The sequence below is a fragment of the Nannobrachium achirus genome, assembly GCF_963921795.1.
Source record: "Nannobrachium achirus genome assembly, chromosome: 1".
Lineage (NCBI taxonomy): Eukaryota > Metazoa > Chordata > Actinopteri > Myctophiformes > Myctophidae > Nannobrachium > Nannobrachium achirus.
Genome location: NC_137810.1, coordinates 30,297,537 through 30,318,904, shown reverse-complemented (window position 1 = coordinate 30,318,904; position 21,368 = coordinate 30,297,537). Strand labels below are relative to the sequence as shown.

Sequence of the window (21,368 nt, the reverse complement as noted above, 5' to 3'; positions counted from 1 at the left end):
TCAAGGTGCTATTACTGGGACAATGGGGGGCCAGAGGGGACATGTTGGGAGCAGGGTAGAGACAGGGTCATTCTCTGTCTACACATTCCATCTCACTGGCCTGGAAACATGGATCACTCCATTCCAGATGTGTCAGTGAAGTATAGTAAGCTGTTAGCCATCCACTTTAGACAAACCTGGCACGTGCCTGCAGGAATGCTGCAATGCACAACCACCCCACGGAGAAGGAATGAGGGCGTATATCACTATATACTATACAATATAAAGAAAAGGGCAGTTACAAGTAATAATGGGAAACATAGAATATGCATAATAAGATACAAAGTACACTGTTGTTTTCTCAGTTTATTGTAAGGATTAATAATGTTTTGATCACAAATGGATCAGGAAGTGGTATTGCACTGGACCACTTCTTCAGTTGTAATCACTTGACCCAGTAATCCAGTTTACTAATTTTCAAGATGAATTGATGACAATGTTGGCATAATATTTGAATGTTAGGGAGGGGTCGTTTTTTATTGAGGGGTGTTACTGGAGAAATTGCATAAGCCCTGATATAAAATGCCATGGCCCTCCCTCTCAATTGGGGGAAAAATCAATGACCCTCCCCAGGCATAAAAAAAAAAAAAGATTGACCCTCCCCTAACAACATGACATTTACCACAGTAAAATTATGCCTAAAACCTTAACTTATAGTTAGGGCTGTCGAGACGATTAATCATACAAAATAATTGTAATTGACAAATAATTAATTATATAATTCCAGTTCACTGCGCAATGTAGGTCATTTCAATTAAGCTCTCACTCCAGTCAGCTGGTCTGAACGATAAAATGACATAATAGGCTATAGAATGGATCTTGCCAAGCAGTGAATGAAAACTGTGCTTTCTTATTGTCCTCACCTCAAATGAAACGCTGGATTATTTACTTTTCTTCAAATTGACTGAATCCAACACACAAGGTAACATCTAGGTCTTTATCCATCACAATGTTTTCACATCAAACAAAGTAGCCTAATCACTCAAACCTATGTGTGACCAAGTTTAACATCTTAATGAAGAAGGTAGAGTGCACTGTGAGACAGATGAGACCTTTTTGCTTTTGGACAGATGCAACATCTCTAGCGTGTGCTCTCTCCCTCTCTTTTTGCTCTTTGAGAGAGCGACACACACACACACACACACACACACACACACACACACACACACACACACCAGTGGCGGCTGGCCATTTATTTTCTAGGGGGATCGCTAGCCACGCTATAAAAAAAATAAATAAACTAAACTCAACCAAACATATACCAAGCCTACGGTTTCACTGTATAACCCCCAATTAATTGTATTACTGCAATCTGATAAATACATTTCAGGAGACGATCACTTGGGTTAAGATATACTTTATTGACCAGAATGAAGGCAGAAAGCAAGCATCACACAGCATGGCATATTGAGCACCCTACTATAGAGACAGCATAGAATCTAAGCCTATATATAAGCGCATAGTATTGGCAGCCTACCTTAGCTCTACTATAAGACAGCATAGAATCTATAGCCTAAGTTAGCATGGTTTGGCATGGGGTTCTGCCTCGGGCCATGGCTCGCTGAACCCACGATCCTCATGTTACCATGAGCATCGAGGGCATAATCTTATTACAGCGAGCCCTGGCCCGATACCCCCCGAGGGGGATCTAAGGCAGAACCTGAAGGTGGCGCTGGGGTGGTGGCGGGGCAGTGCTATGCAACAAGACTGAGTCCCACCATCTGACTTCCCTATGAACTATGGGTAAGGGGGGGGGCAGGACCTAGTGACCCACCCCCCTCCGCGCGCGCGCTCCCTTGGGACCGCCCCCTGAACTAGCTTTGATCCTTACGAATCGTCGCACTATTTCAGGAGACGATCACTTGGGTTAAGATATACTTTATTGACCAGAATGAAGGCAGAAAGCAAGCATCACACAGCATGGCATATTGAGCACCCTACTATAGAGACAGCATAGAATCTAAGCCTATATATAAGCGCATAGTATTGGCAGCCTACCTTAGCTCTACTATAAGACAGCATAGAATCTATAGCCTAAGTTAGCATGGTTTGGCATGGGGTTCTGCCTCGGGCCATGGCTCGCTGAACCCACGATCCTCATGTTACCATGAGCATCGAGGGCATAATCTTATTACAGCGAGCCCTGGCCCGATACCCCCCAAAACTACAAACCCCCAAAGCACGCCAAAATCTCAGAATCCCATGCCAGTGCTAGCCAACTGCGAGGAAGGCAGCTCTGCTGTGACTCTAGCGATTAATTTATCATTACTGCGGGGCAAACTATGAACTGCCTTTCCTGCTAACGCAAAAATAATAATTAAGCATATTAGCATCTGGCAGAGCGAATATTACTAAGGCAAAATACTAAGCAATGATATTGGCAGCTTGCCAAAACGCTATAAGTACTGCTAAAGCAATTTAATAATTAAGAATGTTAGCAGCTGGCAGACCGAACCAACGGTGAGGAAGGTGGTACTGCTGACTATAACGATATACTGCAATCTGACTGAAGCCATACTAAAACACCCTAGAGAAAAGCGGGAGCAGCAACATGGACGTATATATATATAGACAGCAGAACCAGAAGCAGCGATGAAACCTTTAATTCATATAACTACAGCGCCATACAGCTTCACATCCTACCTAACTAACACCCCAGCAACCACCTAGCTTTTGCAATATTGAAATATTAAAGCGTAAATTTTTTCGTGGCCCGCAACCTATCAGGGGCGCGAGCCCCGAGTAACGCAACAGAAGCAGCAGAGAAAACATGCAACCTATCAGGGGCGCGTGCCCCGAGTAACGCAACAGAAGCAGCAAAGAAAACATGCAACCTATCAGGGGCGCGTGCCCCGAGTAACGCAGCAGAAGCAGCAAGTGAAACCCTATGGAACAACCCTGCTAATAGTGCCTGCAGCACTATTAGCATCAGCAGCAGAAGCGTTAACTGAAGCGCGTCCAACTCCAGCTTGGAACCATCACGCTTCGGTCAGTCCTGTGATATGTGTGCTTGATAGCTGGGCGTGCAGGATCTTGAGTTAGCTGAGGGCACCAGAAGTGCTGGTGGTGTGGCTGCACCGATCCGGAGAGAATGCAGAGTGAAGAGGGGCGGGCCGCCAATCTAGCAGCTCTCTCCGGGGGTCGTGTGACGAGGACGTCGGGCAGACAGCCCGGTGTTCAGCATGGACATGAAAGGACAGAAGGGAGAGTTAGTTCTGCGACTGACACTGGTGTACCTTCCCTGGTTTAACTGCGAGCTGCAATCTTCAGAGGCCATGTGCTAGTCACATCTTGAGCCTGGCCTTGGTGACCGCATGTGCTTGCTGCAGAAATACAATCTTAGCTTTAGCTGACCATAGCAATGAGACCACGCCTAGGGTCGCTGACTTTTAGGATCACCGAGAAATTTTTCGCAGCCCACAGAGCGCTCTGCTGCAGAGTCTGCTGCTGCACATATAAGAATCTCCACGAGATACCCGTCTTGACCTTTAAAGGCAAGCTATGCAAGCCTAGAGAGCGGCTAAAGCCCAACATTCAGTACAAGTAAGTCGCTGCTATGTAACTATGGTTGCCTATTATTAGCAGCTTAGAGAGCGGCTGAACGCTCACAGAATCGAACAAGCAAATGCGTTGCTATTTACCTGCTAGAGTGTGGCTCCTCAGTGCATCTGGGAAAGCTGCAGCTGGCGAGAGGAATGGAGTTCCCACCGCTGGTGCTGAAACTGCAGCTTCCCATGTTCCCTTGCGACCTGGCGGTGGCGACGACGGTCACAGCCTGACAGCGCCCCCGGAAGATGGGCCGGCACCCCAGGCTTCCAGCACGACGCAGCGCTGGTTCATGCTCATGGTAGCAGCGGTAATAGCATCAACTGATGCTGTAGCGGGTGGGCGGGCAGCCGGACGGGAGGGCGGGCGGGCAGGAGGGCAGGCAGTGCAGGCGGGCGGGTGGGCAGGCAGGAGGGCGGGTGGGCAGGCTGGCAGCCCATGGCAGCGGCAGAAGCAGCGGAAGCTGTAGTAGCGACGCCCTCTCCAGTGCCAACCGACTCCTGACTGGTCTCATGGAACTATACAGTAGTGGACGAAACTATAAGAATAAACATGTTAGCAGAAAACACTCAGCCGCTGCAGCGCGACGCTGCAACGATGGCATGCTGTAGCAGCCGCTATGCAGCGGCTCCAACAAGAAGCCGAAAGGACAGACATGATGTCAGCAGCAACATGTAGCAGCCGTGGCCCGAAACAAGTATTAGCTTTGGCGTGAGCTGCAGCAACAGACGTGTAGCACTTTAGCCTGAGCTGAAAAGAAAGCATGGCGTTAGCAGCCTTTATCCTGGAGCTGCAATGGTGAACATGATGCAACAGTCCTGTGGCCGCTTTAATGTGATTGTAAAGATAAACAACTCGTCATTTTTCACTAGCAGTAGCCTTAGCTGTAATTATTAGCTCGAGTGCCGCAGCTACGGAAACACCACAAGGACATACAGTGCGATACGCAGTGACCCAGAACTATAACCTTAGATTGAAACAAATACGGCAGCTCGATAGAGGATAGTATCCAATGACTTCAACTTCAACGCTGCCACACTCGACGCCGCCCTGATGCCAACAGACACGCGGCAGTTTCTGGCCCGAGCTGCAAACATAAACAGATGTTAGCGTTTTCACCAGAGTAGCATCGGCAACCATCATCAGCTGCTATGCCAGCAGGCAGCCGCAGCTTGGGCAAAGCTAGCATTAACCGAGACCAGGCAAATCCTCATGAACAGCAAACGAAGCCTGTGTGCTAAGCTTGAACAGTGGGCACAAGCGAAGCATAGACATTAATAATACATGCGCATCCCTGCCCTATTGAACTGCGCGTGCACATAAAATATTATAATAACGAAAAAGAATCGTAACGGACCAGGTGACATGGAGGTTAAAATGCTAGAGAGCCACATTACCCATGTGCTCAGAATGCGCAGACCGAGCGCCACCCTTCGCTTCGTGACGTTACCCTCTGCTAGCCTGTATGCTAGGTAGCTGCTGACCACGGACACACGCAACCCCCATGGAATAGGCAGCTTGAAGAGTCATTACGGAACGTTAGCAAACCTCTTTAGCTACAGTACATGAGTTCTGAGTTGCAAGCTAGCCGACCATCAACAGACAGCTCGTGGCTGCCTGGCTGGAATGAACGATGGCTCCTACCGTAGCAGAAGAGAATATTTAGCTGGAGCTACCGAGCATTTAGAGAAGACTACGATTCCCTGCATGCAGTGCACTAGCGAGTTCAACTGGTGACGTCAGGACAGACAGGCACGACTTGCGTTAGCGGAACAAAACATTGTTTGCACGTAAACTGTGGCACCTATGAGCTTGCGGGTTTCCTCCTCTCAGGAGCCCACGCAGACAAACATCCTTTATAGGCTTCTCAAAGAGAGGCGATTACTGTATTTAATAATTCATCCCGCGAGGGCTTCTACGCCACGGTAACTGGCAGCAGCCCTACTGTGGTCCAAGAAGCGACAGAAACCATTTAGCTGCTATGGTATAGCAACTAGCACCTCATAAGCATCAGCTGTTAAGACGGCCAGACAGTGCAAAAGAGGTAAACGTACACATAACCCGAGGCGAGGCAGAAGCAATATAGGCCCCATACTAACTAGATTAAGCACGCTGCGAGCGAAGCTTGAATCGAAAGCTTCCTCCTGGCCTGACGTGACTAGTAATTCATACGATTCTTGCTATTAGCACGACGCCGAGGCTTGGCATGATAGAGAACTACATTTCCCACACGCAGTGCTTAGTATTCGCTGCCGAACGTCATGCCGTAAATCACCGCTTGACGTGACTCGGCTAGCTCAGAGCTAGGTGAACGCTGCCGTTTACAGACACCTGCAACCTACAAACTGAATCCTCCTAGCGTGATTCATTACTTGCTACGGGGCCATGTTTCCACGCGGGCCGCCGCTCTATGCATTGACATGGCTAGCACATTGATTTACCAGCTAACAGCATCCTTACCGAAATAGCCGGCTAGCAATAGCCACCAGCTAGCTCCAAGCTGACTGTACATGAACCTGTTGTTCCGCGCTAGCCGATACGGCCCGCGCCGTTGCAAAGTACTGACATTGTTATCGACAACCCAACAACTGAGATTACTTTAACTCATGGTAGCCCAGTAAAGGCCCACCAGGGCACGAAATAAGCTAGCATTTAGCCCGTAGCCACAGCCAACTTCTCTGATACTGAGTTTACTTTTAGCAACTTTAGCAAGCCTGTAGCACCTTTGAAATAGCTTTAGCAACAAACAACTGAAAGTACAGAAATCAGCTAGGCACCAGCAAGATAGCAAGACATCTGAACCTTGAAACAGCAGTTTAGAATTCAGCGATTACCAGAATAACAATCTCAAACTTCCCATACAACCTGGCCAAGAACACATCTTCTTAGTTTGGCAGCTATTAAAGAACATGAATTGAGCGATAGTAAAAATAGCAGAAACAGCCAGAAATACTCAGCCAAGTTAGGCACCCTCTCCAAGCGGTGGGCAACAGCACAGCTACCTGCAAGCAACAAGTGTGGCGCTTGTGTGTGTACTGCAGCGTGGTAGCAGCAGCAGTGCTATGCAACAAGACTGAGTCCCACCATCTGACTTCCCTATGAACTATGGGTAAGGGGGGGGGCAGGACCTAGTGACCCACCCCCCTCCGCGCGCGCGCTCCCTTGGGACCGCCCCCTGAACTAGCTTTGATCCTTACGAATCGTCGCACTATGATGATGACATTCATTGGAATGCTTTTCTTTTGTAAATAAAATACAAAACTGGCCTTCATAACCCAGGGTTGTCAACATTGGACTGTCAGAATCCAGGAGATTTATTTTTGGGGGGTGCGCGGAACTCCCCAACCGGGGTCTGGGGGGTCCTCTCCCCAAAACTTATGAATAGATAATATTGTCCTGTGTTCTGTTGAATTTTGTGCATGTTTGATACATTTATCAGGCTTACTTTACTAGCATGTGTACAATTTCAGCCTAATATGCCAAATGTAGGAGTACAGATCTGATGACAGAAGCAAAAGGACATCTTTAATAATGATTTCTCATCTTTAAGTCATTACTTAAGTGAATATCTGTATGATCTTTCTTGCATGCATTGCCCCCACCCCTAAAGTGGGGGGTCTGGGGGTCCTCCCCCAGAACATTTTTAACATGGTAGATGTAATTTCCTGTGTTCTGGTGAATTTTGGGAGTTTGATACAAAATCCAGGAGAAATCCAGGAGATTTGCCAATCCAGGAGACTCCCAGGAGAGGGGTTCAAAATCCAGGAGACTCCTGGGAGATCCAGGAGAGTTGACAAGCCTGTCATAACCTGAGACAATGGCAGAAGATGAACCCTCAAAGCCATGACTATCACCTTATGGCTTAACTTTTACTCAGTGGTGGAAAAACAATCACATTCTTTACTGCAGTATCAATCAATAGGCCTACTGCAATGTAGAAATACTCTGTTACAAGTAGAAGTCCAAATAACAAGTATTGGTATCAAATGTAGCCTAGGTAAGCCTAGGAAAGCCAGCATTCTTAATCCTGTATCATACAAAACAAACCACGAGTGTTTCTGATCAGAACTCACCTAGTTATTTTCATGTCTCATTAAGTTTGCTTTATACTTCGACGTACGACGGTAACGCGAGTCAAACACAGCCGATCTACAAGCAAAGTTATGGGCTTGTAAATCGTGTGGGCTGCTGGTGTCTTGGTGAGCCGTCCACCGGCATGAACGGGTTAATGTTCACCAGAACGCAGCATTAGGAAGCGCATGGAGGTGGGACGTTCGTGAACGAATCGAATCTTTTAAACGACTCTTTGAAGTGAACGATGGGATCCGGTTCCCGCAGTAGAGAACCGTTCATTTTGGGGGGGGGGACTCCCCTCCCCCTCCCCCCAATTCAACATCTCCTTGCTACTCCACTGACTACTGACTGAGTATAGTGATTAAACGGTGCTTTTAAGTCAGCCAGATCCATGGCTCGGTCTCACTTCAAATCTGCCATAAATCCCACCAAACTGCAGAGGAGTCTCTGCAGCACATTGTAGCCGAGCGCTCCAAACCAGCGCCTTGCGACTCTTAAACAGCAGGACACAACCCAATAATCTTCAAGACGTTTGTGTAGTGTAAATGCTCATACGATCCGATTAATTAATCTTGAAATCTGGTCGTGTACAGACTTTTTAGAGGTCTCTCCCCTCCGTGTTCATTCAAGCACCGATTGAGAGACTGAAGTTGCGCAGAATGCGCACTGTGAAGCACGTCAGTGATAGCTCGGCTGTACCATTGAAGAGAAAGCAGAGGGGGGTATCATTGACTATTGTATTTTACTTCAGTGTTCCTTAATTAAATAAAAGTATTATTGAAAGGAACGCTGTAGTAAAATATATATAGGGCTATAAAAACCTGGACTATTTTTAATTCAAAATCGCATGACCCTCCCCGAGACTCAAATTAAAATAGCATCACCCTCCCTGAGAGTAAAATCAAAATAGCATGACCCTCCCCTAAAATCCTCCTTGGGAGGGGGGGTCAAAATTAACGACCCCTGCCTTAATATTATTTTATATTTATATATTTTTTAATGTTTTATTGCCAGGGAGGAGGGGACTGTCCAGAGATGAGCATTGGTGCCATTAAGATTGCTTTGGAGATCTCCCTGCCGGGTTCCTTCATCTACGTCTTCACAGATGCCCGATCCAAAGACTACAAGCTAACCCACGAAGTCCTACGGCTAATCCAGCAAAAACAGTCACAGGTGCAGACAATCAGTTCTCTGTTATAAACAGTGAACTAAGAGACAATATGATTAATGACAGTTGGTGAAGATTTGCGTGTGTGTGTGTGTGTGTGTGTGTGTGTGTGTGTGTGTGTGTGTGTGTGTGTGTGTGTAGGTGGTGTTTGTGCTTACAGGAGACTGTGATGATCGGGGTCATATTGGCTACAAAGCCTATGAGGAGATTGCCTCCACCAGCTCTGGACAGGTGTTCCATCTGGACAAGAAACAAGTTTACGAGGTAAGAGGCAGTCTATTGGATCTAGAATTAAAGTTCTATTCTGTTCTATTCACTTTGCTCTGGAATTTTAGCTCTATTCTATTCTCGAAAGTATACATTACTTGTCCTTTCCAGCCGTGGTCCCCAGGTTGTTGTTAAAGGGTCCGTGAGCTGTCTAGCTGACAAAGCGATCAGCTGTTTTCTACATTGTACACACGGCAGCGCTGGTTCTCGAGTGTTAGTTCCAGAGAGTCCAGAAAGAAAAGTTTCCAGCTTCAGATGTGCTTTGGTCACGGGTGGGTTCAGTCTCCACAGTTTGGCCTAGGTTCTGCCCTTAAGCCATGTAAATAAAGCAAAGTTAGAAGGGTTTACAGCTTTTCATGTCCTGAACCTTACCAGTTCCAAGCCTGGACTCATGATCATGTTTCTCTGGACCTCGCTGTGAAGGGCGCAGTGAATTGATTGATGCATAGCTCTTAAAAAATATATTGCTGCATAGACTTCTTAAGTGTTTCCAAGAGATGCAAATCAACTCTTTTGGATAGATGACTGATGGTCTGTAATTTGGGAATGATGTGGCTCTTTGTTCAGGCCATTTGATTCTTCACTGGGAAGAAATTCTAGATAAAGTGAATACACTTTATACAGTGCATAACTTTGGAGCCTGCATCTGCCTTCATCTCGATCTTATTAATTGAAGTTGTTTTCTCTCTCACTCTCTCCCTTTGTAGTCTTTTGTCTCACACATGCACGCTCGCACGCACACTCGCACGCACACACGCACGCATACACAGTGGAGTAATGAAACATCAGACAGGCAATGTTGACCTCTCCCGTCCTCCTGACCCTATGGTCTGGCTTGAAGAAAGAGAAGTCTGTCTCTGTCTGTACCCAGGCAAGACCCTCCACACCTGGCTCTGCTTTCTACCAACTCCCCTGACAGTTCTGTTTTGGTCTCAGAGGGCAAGTTGATAAAACATTTGCAGCACTGTAATTGAATTTTATAATTTGGACTGAATAATCTTATAAGCTCACAACACGTCGCATTGTGGCCCATTCATTGTGAGCTTGTTGATTGGATATTTTTCGTCAGAGATTTGATGTCGAGGGAAAAAAATAGATCAAGGCAATGAAGAGTGGACTGCCCTCTTCAACCTATTCTTAAATATCGGTCGATACCAAGTACAGATTTGATATAGTGTGTTATAAATCTAGGTATAAATGACAAATCGTAATAACTTGCGCAGCCAAAATTTTGTAAAACACATAATTTGAACTGTAACATTATACATTGCAACAACATCTTAACTCATCTGGTGCCGATCCCGAACTAGTTCGGCTTTATTTCAATCCAATACAATCTTTTTTTTTATTAATTCACTTACCCCGAGCTGCTTGTAGAGTCGTGGGTGGTCCTGGCTCGCTAGCCGCTAGCCAGCTAGCCGTTCTACTCTGTCCGACGATATATTCCATTAAAAATGGGTTAAAATACATTTTTGAGCTCCCCAATGTTCACCCGATGTTCGGCGCCGCTTCCGATGAGTACACGAGTGTGCCGATCCCGAAGTAGTTCGGCTTTATTTAATTAAATGAATAAAATGATAAGAGGCCTTCTGAAGCCTGGCTTGATTTTTGTAGCTACTAGCCGAAAGCTAACAACGTCCCAGCCGGCCGTAATTTGCGAACGCAATCGCCAATCTCCGCCTAATCCAATGAAAGACAGCATCTTTAAAGGCTTATATCTCTTTTTTGTGTTTTAGGAAAGCGGCGCGAGGTTTATTTACGGCGAAATCGCCCAAAAATGATCTTTTAGATGACAAAATGGGAATAGCCATTCTGTTAGCATCTTCATCCGGGACATTTCCATGCTGTGCATGAACGTAAGCACGTCAGGTCCTGGAAGCTGAAGTCCTGGAAGCTAAAGCGCTCGCCTATGAGAGATGCGCTGGCATTCTTTGGCCCCTAGAGGGCGCTGGCACGCAAAGAGTTAAAAACAAATCATTCAAAATAAACAAGAATTGTTTAGTGCAAATGAGCTATCATCATCACATGATCAATCATATGGATCATTGCATAGACTTGCATACTCGCTGATAACGATACCAGTATTTAGGCAGTATCGGAGGCATTTCTGATACGGGAATCGGCACCGTAACAACTTTATTTGTAGCCATTACGTTTTTTCTCCTAAGAATCAGCTCTCGGCTTTTGTTTTCTTAAGATTTTGGGTTCACTGTATTCTATGACTGCTATTTCACACTTGTCTGCACCCTTAAGAGTTTGTAAAGTGTGTCAGCGCCCTGGGTCCCACACAGGAGCTGCCAGGGACTCTTCTGGGGCTCTGAGGGCCGTGGGTCAGGGCACTGGGGGAATCTTAGTCACTTCCTGCTAGCGGTCCCGCACATGTTGAGGGGATGACCTTGCATGCAGCTGTGGGGGGTGATGTGTGTTTATGTGGTGTGTGTGTGTGTGTGTGTGTGTGTGTGTGTGTGTGTGTGTGCGCGCGCGTGCGTGCTCGCGTGCGTGCGTGCGTGCGTGCGTGTGTGTGTACACACGTCGTACATGCATGTGTATTTCTCGCTGCATTTCTCGCTACTTCCCACAGAGTTCTCATGTTCTTGTCTGTTGGTGTGTTGGTCACAGGTCCTGAAGTGGGTGGAGGAGGCGGTTCAGTCATCTAAGGTCCACCTGCTGTCTACCGATCACCCCAGTGGGGTCAGCAAGACCTGGCAGTTGCCCTTTGACCCTAGCCTCAAGGAGGTCACTGTGGCTCTGAGTGGTCCAGCACCTATCATCGAGATACGGAACCCACAAGGTACAATATAACTGTAACTTTGAAAGTGTACAAATAGAACACATAACACAAAGTATTTTACAGTAGAAGACCTGGTTCACGGCAGTCGCGGACTTCACAACGCTCGACAGGACGACTCGCTCGCTTTAGCTCACTCGGTGGTGTCTCACGTGGGTCAAGTCCGCTTGAGACGGCGCGCCTCCTTCGTCTCCACCAGCCAAAAGCTCTCAAGCCGCGAGGGCCGTGAACCTTTTACAATAACCCGCCTCGATTTCCCTCCTCGTCCTCGTTGAAGGGTAAATACACAGTATATTTGAGCGGTAGTCACACCACTCCTATATGGAGCTGTGTGTGTGTATGCATGTCTGTATGCGTGTCTGTATGTAGCCTGCAAAACCTCTGCTGACCACACACTCACGTTAAGGGAGGGGCACTGCTGTTTAGGCCAGGCACACTCACACTCACTCACGCACACACACACGCACACACACACACACACACACACACACACACACACACACACACACACACACACACACACACACACACACACAGCCTCCACCGCTCAGTTCACACGGGTGGGATTTTTTAAAGCTTGGGTCCTCTCGGATCCTTGCAGGTAAATGCATTTCGGAATGCCCCGAACGGACCCGAGGCAATTAGACCCTACCCTACCCTGCCCGAGAGACAAGTAAATATTTTAGACCCGAACCGGCTCGGTTCTCGGTTCGGGTCTCTGGTAATCGGGTCCTGGAAGACCCGTGCTACCCTCTACTCTGCAGTGCTCTAAACTGAAAGTTACTGAAAGTCAAATTTCTCTCCAAAAGAATGAATATGATGGAATATGATTAAGAATTACTGTGAATATGGTAAGCTCACATTTCATAACACACACACACACTATACAGTAAGAACTCCTGTGACTTTCACTAGCCCCCCCAAAACAAATACTTTTTGAAAAAAAGAAAATACAGTATGACATCACGACCATACTTATTTTCACCCCTAGGGCATATACATTTAATATGTGATATTTAATTATCATTGTTTACTTCTACTTCTTCCCTCCAGGAAAGCTAATTGGGAAAAGTGATGGACTGACCGAGCTTCTGCACATTCCCAACTCCGCTAGAGTCGTCAACATCAAGGACCCGCAGCCTGGGATGTGGACCATCAAGGTAAACAGTCTTTACATGGAAATGCATGTAGAATTCTGGAGATGTTTTCCCCCCACGAGGTCACAGAGCAGATCCACCTTTTAAAATAACTTACTGCATAGAGGTCAGTGCTGTAACCTTGAAATTAGTTCCCAGCTTGCAGCACAGGAGGGAGCTTTGCCCTTGAGGAAGGATCTTGAGCTGAATTACTGCTGTAATACATTGGATACAGTGACCTGTACTCATCAATTTAACATACACGTCGTCTGGTGAAGGCATTCTGCTCGTCAAATGACGTGTTAAAAAATGCACACTTCAGCAGTGATTTCTTTTTTAGTACAGAGATAAAGACGTAGATCATCGGTGGCAGTTGCTGTTGTTTTTTCATCTTTTGTTGCCTTACCTGCTGTTTACGGGCCATCGCTGCATTTCACTCTGAGGAGGAGCATGGCTGCTGGTGTCCTGCTGTCGGGGGAATGCAAAAACAGTTGCACAGTGGGGTTCCCACACTCCTGGGTACCAGGAAGTGTCAAGCACAAATCACTCAGGTAACAACAAAAAATGTTTTTACCTGGGTGATTTCTTGCAGGGGCATGGGATGGCTCCTGTATTCTGTGTAGATCCATCCTGGGTCACTTTCAGTGTACTCAGTATGGTTGTGTAATGTCCTAACCCTTCCCCATGATTTACAGGAGGAGGGAGGAGAAGAAAACTGCCCCCCCCCCCCCCGCCCCCCCCTCCTCACTTGTGTTTCCTCTCCGGAAAGTTTTAATGGTGGGCAGATGAGCATGACTATGGAGGCGTTGGACAGATTAATGACTGAAGTCTCTCTAACCCCTGTTGAGTCCCATGAAAAGCATTTTTTTTCCCTTTTAAACATAACTAGCCCTTACCCGTTCAAAGATATGAGCTCCAAAATGATGTGCAGTGTGTGGGTTATGGGGTGCACACAGTATATGAGGGATGGAAAGTAACTTTAACTGGTGCTTGCATGATGTAGGAGCATCAATGTAAGAAACCCGTTTCGTTCAGAGATACTGCCCCCCCCCCCCCCCCCCCCAGCCCGCCCGCCTGCACACACACCCGCCTGCCTGCACACACACACACACACACACACACACACACACACACACACACACACACACACACACACACACACACAGAGCTGGTTAAACATTTTGCCTCATGCTAGATGCAGAATAGATGTGCCTCATGCTAGATGCAGAATAGATAGTAGATACACCATAAAAATGCTAATATACAGCATATGATTTGTGAAAGTGACAAACGGGCTTCACAGTTATGTCAGGTGTGTTCATATGCTAATGGTGATGCGATTTCAGATCAATTGCTCCAGCCACTGAGGAGAAACGCTGTTTCAGACAGACAGACACTCACTCACTCACTCAGACATTTGCAAAATTATAGTATAGAATAGATGGGATGTTTGTTTTTGTTGCTGATTGGCATAGCCATGGTAACCCTGTCCTCCAGTCTGCTCTACTTCCCTTCATATCACTTTGCCAGGTCTTTCATGTCTCCTCCTTATCGCATCACACTCCAGGAGCCATGACATCATAGGACTGCAGTGTGATGTAAATCCTCAGCCGCGTTCGCAATGTGTGTGTTCGTCTAGAGACGCAGTGCTTCTGTTCAATCCAAAATGAGTTATGCCTTGCCAGGGCAGTTAGCTTGCTTTATTGTACATACAGTAACACTGTAACAGACCTGCTATAGACTCCTGTTTTAGCCTTAAGGCTCATTTATTTGAGACCAGGCCTTTCCAGCTGTGTCTGCACTTAACCCATAGGTTAATCTCATGTAGGGCCCTCTCACTAAATACCCATGTCAGGGGAACTTAAAACAGAAAAGCTGTCAAGAAATCGGTATTTAGAATTGCAATGTTGCTGACTGTGGACCATGCATGTCTGCACCTCCCCTGTCATGTCCTATAATGTGATTTCTAATGTATGTTGCTATGTTGCTTAGAATGGCTTTACGTTGAAAGACAGAAGTACCTATAGTGTGTGCCAGCGCCTACGTCATTGTAGTCCTTAGCGGCCATTTCTTGGGTAAAAACACAGGTGTTTCAATTGTTTGATTTCATAGAACTAATGCTATAGTCTAATCAGAACACCTGTGTAAGGCTGTGTTTACCCAAGAAATGGCCGCTCTTAGAACTACATTTGGCACACCCTATATAGATGAAAGGCCCTCTTAATTGAGTGGAGGTCACTGTGACTAGCAAAGGCAGGTGTGTGAGTTTTGTTGATTGCACTAGTCAGGAATCAGCTGTGTAAGCTCACAAACAGTGTGATGCTTTCCATCTTACCTTCTACCAGGTGCTTCTACATACCCTCACCAGGAAGCAATGCCTTTTTACTACATGACCTTGTTAAAGATGAAGAATCTTCAGTAAATTAGCCTATCTTACGTCACGATTCTGCCGTTCTTTCTATGGGAAATTGGAGTTTAGCTCGCTGTTGAGCTGAAGTTAAGAGCACATTTTAGTAGGAACAGCACAGCCCCTTAAAAACACTCTTACATGTAGAACACAAAGTCACCACATTACTTATCCTGAAGTCTGCTTGTTCCACCTGTGTGATGAATGGGACCGCAGAGTTCTATCTGACATGCCAACATTGGCTTTTCCAACTTTTGTCTCATTGTTAAGAGTGGAGGTTTGGCTGTGCTGTGCCTGCATAGCACTACAGTTTGTTTTGTCTATCTGGTGAGAAAAAACTTCTGGGTTAATATTTCAGTGTTTCTTTTTCTTCCCCCTGTTTTGCTCTAAGGTGAAAAGTTCTCTAGCAGTTTATCCCTCTGTTGCATCGCAGACTAAACACCACATCAGACAGGTCTTCTTGACCTCAGCGATCAGCCACCCAAAGATTTCAGACATTAATAGTCAAGATTTCTAGAATCTTCTTTCTCTCGCTAGTCGCTAAATCATCGTCCAATCTCATCCTTTCTCTCTCTAAAATCCTGCGGCTGTTATTGTGTCCAATTGTTTTTATGTGTTGTCCTCTTGTTCTGTTGTCCAAGTCCCACTACCCACCCCTCCCTTACGCGTTATTGGAAATGACACCCGAGCTCCAGGGAAACCCCGCCCACCGAAGCTTTTGATTGGCTGAAGCGGAGCTAGGGAGCGCTCGATTGTAGTCGCTTGGACAGGGCGTTTATCGTGGGCATAAATATAACGATTGCATTCACCACGGCTTCGTAACTCGCGCGGCGCTCCGCTGGCCTTCGCGCCGCTTGCAGTGTCGTGGACAATCGAGCGGCTCCGCCTGGAGCTCGAGTGTCATTTCCAATAACGCCTCCCTTACACGCACGCACGCACACACCTTACCCACCCACCATTCGTACCTAAAAATATCCGCTTCATCTCATATGAAGTCCTGCTTCCCAGGACCATCTGATGGGCAGCTGCAGTCAGATGCATACAGTATATACTGTACACTTTGAAGGGATTTCTGTTTCTGCCATGCTGTGTTTGGCCGAAGGCTAATGGTCCGTGGCACCCCCAGTGTGCTCGCCCTGGTTAGAGATTGTGCGCGAAAAGGAAGGCCATCCATTTTAATCTGCCTTTAATTGGCTAATGTGTTGGTTGGTGTGCAGTATGGAGAGTGGGATTACACAACAGGATGTGTTTTTGTGTGTCTGTGTGTACTGTAGGCATACTGTACTGTAGGTGCATGTGTAATGTAGGTGTTGTTTCTGAGAACCATCCAGGTTGGACTCCTCAGTGCTGTGGTGAAACTATAGCAGTGATGACTGCATCTTGGCTTCATACTGCCTGGTGTTTTATGGCCCATGATAATAGTTTAGGAAGGTTGTAATTTCCAAAGTATGCAAACAACCCAAAGGACTTGTAGCGGTGGCAGACTGCCCTACTCCCCATTCGCTGGCTGTCATCTGTCTCACTGTCTTCTGATTTCTCTCTCTCTCTCTCTCTCTCTCTCTGTGTGTTTTTGTCCATCCTGTCTCCGTTGTCTCTATTGTATCTAGCTCTTTATCCAGTATCTGTTCTGTTCTGATTAGACAGCATCCAGGTATCCTGGTGATCACAGAACAGTCAGAACATACTGAATAATAAAAATAAATGGGGGGAAGAGCAGGGTTATATTTTTAAGAGACTCAAAGGGACCTGGACACGTGGGGCCTTCTTCCTGCCAAACAGATACTAAAGTATTTATTGCTTTTATTTTTTGTATTTTCTGTTTTATACTTATAATAACGCAAGCTGTTCCTTGTCTGAGGAGACGATGGTTCCTTCTCCTTTCTCCATGCTGCAATGACTGAATACTTTAGTATTTACTGGAGATCAATGCAGTTAAAAAAATCAAACTGTGATAACAAGCATCAATCCAAATCAATCAATTCATCAAGGATTGGTATTTACTGTGAGGATCATTCCAAACAGACACTGCTGTGGTCTGCTGCTGGTCAACTTACTTAGAAAGAATGTGTAGTGAGGTAAGAGGCATTATTACAATATTATGTACCCTTCTAGAAGTTCAAAACGTTTTATAATGTACTTTTTTATTCCTTATGTTGGAAAGGCCAAACATATTGGCTGCCTTGCCAGCAACAGGCATGCACAGATATTCTTTGATCTTAATTGAGCTAGGTCAATATGACCTGTGCATGCGCAGAGAGCCTTTGATGTGCTTGATTGAGTTCGTTTAGGACACCTGCTCTGTCAATACGTTTTTGTTAGTTCAGCTTGGGGTGCAAAAAAGCTCAGTTTGACAGAGATCCTTGAAGAGATCAGCAGCTACACCTTCTCTGTCTCATGTTGTGCGTCAATGACAAACTGTAAGTTATTTTAATTGTTTGGTTTAGTTCGTACCAGTTTTGAGTTATGTGTCAACCTGTATTTAATGTTGGTTTGATAACTTAAATATGGATGTTTAAAGAGGATTTGTGATTTCTGAAAGAATTATGTTTAATTGAACAGTTTGTCCTTTATTTGTGATCACACTGTTTGATATTTTTAGTGTTTGATACAAACCTTTTGTCATTTGTATTTAATTTTTTAGACCACAAACACAACCCTGTACCTGCTACTTACAAAAGAAAAATCACACTTGTGTGAACTGAGCGGTGGAGGCTGTGTGTGCGTGCGTGCGTGCGTGTGTGTGTGTATGTGTGTGTGAATGTGAGTGTGAGTGTGCCTGGCCTGAACAACAGCGCCCTCCCTTAACACATTAAACGCCCACGTGGTGCCCACGCGCCAATCTCTTTGATGTTTACGAGTGCCCAACGACACGTTGACGTGTTGTACAGTAAACTATACTGTACTGTAGCTACTGTACTTGGCTACCGCGGTGATGAAACAAACTCCATTTCCCAACATGCAGCGCGAAATTACGTCACCCGGACGTGCTGTCTGTCTCGTTTACTTCCTGTTTAGCGGCTGCACAAAAATGCTGTTTTCTCCGGATTCTTTTCCTTTTTTCTTTTTTTCTCAAAACGGCGGCCTCTTCTACCGGCCGTAAAACAAGCGCTGTGGCTTAGAATTGATAAAAAACGGTCCTGACTGAAAGAAAAGAAATAAACAGGACATGCTTGGATTACATTTACTCAGATTACTTTTCTCGCCAATACTTTAAAGGTAGGTAAAATGGCGGGTTGCCATGGGCACCAGCAAATTAAAAGTTGAATAATTCTGGGCACCCGCTGTGTTAACATGTGTGGTCAGAAAAGGTATTGCAGGCTACATACAGACTCAGGCTACATACAGACACGCATACCCACACACACGGCCACGTATAGGAGACGGTGTGACCACCGCTCAAAAAGACAACAGTACCTACAAAACTGCATTCTGACCGTGTTTTCACTGACACGCCGAGGCGGCATCAAACTCCTACCAGTTCCTACATCCTAGTTTCAACACCTTATATAGATGCATGTATTGAAGTAAAGAGTCTAACAAAATCAAGCCACTAGCCGTTGAGCACACATCAGTCAAAGCCTGTATAAATTAATTACAGTTGTAATCAATGACTAATTTCTAATCTAATTTATAAAGAGAGAAATACCGGTAGCTATTTTCCTGCATGCATTTGAGAGTGTGTCCAGGTCAGGGACATGGGTGTCCTAATGACAGGGAGTTCCAGCATGACCATAAAAGTGTCCCTCCCTCTTCTAGTTATGACCCTAATGACCATCAGCTAAAGACTGTCATGTATCATTCTACAGCAGCTTTAGGGTGGGTTTAATTACCACGACGTTGAGCATTTAGGATGGGTGGACATCACATAACAACATGAACACTAGCGTCCTGGGGCTAACATTCGGTGAAAATAGCAGATCTGGCGAGCTCACAATGCGTTCTGTGCTTGTAGAGTGGCTATTGTCGGTGAAGATATTTAGTGTAGAGTGAAAACAGGAGGGGGCGTAGTATAAGGCCCTGGGGGACTACGAAGTATATAGGATTTAAGTGCTTAACATTTGAGACTAATACTGCCACCCAGGAACTGAATTGTTGGGGTTAAAGCCTAGAGTCATTAAATATGCTATTATGCTCCTTAGTTATTATATATAAGGTTAATATGTATATAATATAACCCTATGGGTACTCATTGTAAAAGGTCTGAGCAGTTAAATTTGATAGAAGGTAAATTCTGGTTTGGCAATCTTCTGTTGAATATGCTTATAACTTATACAGTACATTCAGGTAAAGCTTTGTCGCTGGAAAGAGGAAGAAAGACACTGTCTAATGACAGCATTGTTTCCATGTGACCTGACATCATATCGATGAGATCAGTCTTTCCCAAATATGGAGGAAAGTCGGGATAGTAGATCTGAGATTCTGAATTCACAAAATGTCAAAACGATTCACACACAGAAATACAGTATGTATTCAATATGCGAAAAATATTAAGGGTTTATTTCCTCTTCTAGACGGCTCGCCCATAGGAGCCACGCCGTAAAAAAATTACCTGTGAAGTAGGTTAAATGCCAGTTTAGGTTTGCATGCCTGATTCTGTATAGCGAGTCATGTCTCATGACACCTCCAAAGTGTTTTACCTCAAGGTGAGGATTTTCCGCTACTCACCAACCTGTATTTCATTGTAATTAGTCTGTCTCTGTTTCTACCGTACTTCAAAAGACAGTTGTGTAATAAAGACTACATCAACCCAATTTAGTCACGCTCTGATTATAGTGGTCCTGTCTGCCAAATTAAAGTATGAATGTCAGCATGAATTCCTCTTTCGCATGTGTGAAATGTGGATGATTTATAATTCATTACTAACTTGTCTACACAAGTAGAGCTTTCTGGAACACAATAGTTTGTTTTGAAACACTTCCATTTCTTTGCCTCTCAGAGTGCTAATTTTGAAAGCCTTATTTGTTACATGCCAAAATGTCGCCTTGTGATGCTTGCAGATCTGCTATTTTCTGCATGCTGAGCACACAAATTCAGCACCAGTAAGAGTCCCTGATCGGGAGATAAGCGACCGTCAACTTTAGAAGGCAATGGAGGGAATATGGGAAATGGGACAGATCCATGTTGATGACATGACTTTAGAGATACTGTGTACCGCTTCGTGTGATTTTAGGGCAAAATCTGTAGGAGCAGTGTCCAAAAATTAGGGGTGGAGGTTGTGGTTTGGCAGCCAAGGAGTGTGTGTGCAATGTTTTGCATGGATAGGGGCAACGGTGGCGGAGATAATGAGTAGGGCAAAAGTGTGACGGACAGACAGACAGCCGGTGGAGGTTTTGATAGTAACTGTGACCTGAGGGTTGCCATAACAGCGTTCTTTGTTTCTTAGTTTAAATCAGATGAATGCTCGTCATCATCTGGTATTATGGATGATCATTTTCTCTAATAAATAAAATAAATAATGTATAATGAGAAACAATTATATAGTGAAATGAAATTGTTCTAATGTTGCATCAGTATCTTTCCAATTCTTCTACCTCACATTACTGTAACCATATACCCATTCCTGTCCCGACAGACATCTAGTGAAGGAAGATATTCAGTCCGGATCTCAGGACTCAGCACCATCGACTTCCGGGCCGGATTTTCCAGGAAACCCACATTGGACTTCAAGAAAACCATCAGTCGGCCTGTTCAAGGTCAGTGAGGTCAAATGACAACCTTTCCAAAATGTACAAAGAAAAGAAGAAAAGGGCAGAGGCACTATTATAGTATGCTTTACATTCTAACATTAGTCTGGTAGACCTTAAGTGGTTTTGTCTTTCATCACCCTCTATTTGTACTCTTTTCCTTGTAACCAGTAAGACTCCCTAATCGGGAGATAAGCGACCGCTTATCTCCACAAATAGGCCAAAAGTTTGTTTTACCAATTATCAAGACATACGGGCA

General features: G+C 45.4%; 1 protein-coding gene across 1 annotated transcript in view; it reads left to right on the top strand.

Annotated features, from left to right (window-relative positions):
* The window catches only part of hmcn1 (hemicentin 1), a gene marked incomplete at both ends in the record, with an annotated part of 207,151 nt that overhangs the window by 26,354 nt on the left and 159,429 nt on the right, over positions 1 to 21,368 (top strand). Inside the window, 5 exons of the mRNA XM_080728122.1 lie at positions 8,674 to 8,832; positions 8,969 to 9,091; positions 11,714 to 11,885; positions 12,936 to 13,042; positions 20,998 to 21,118. Coding sequence (XP_080584248.1) covers positions 8,674 to 8,832; positions 8,969 to 9,091; positions 11,714 to 11,885; positions 12,936 to 13,042; positions 20,998 to 21,118 — 682 coding nt within the window. The remainder of the gene's footprint in view (positions 1 to 8,673; positions 8,833 to 8,968; positions 9,092 to 11,713; positions 11,886 to 12,935; positions 13,043 to 20,997; positions 21,119 to 21,368) is intronic.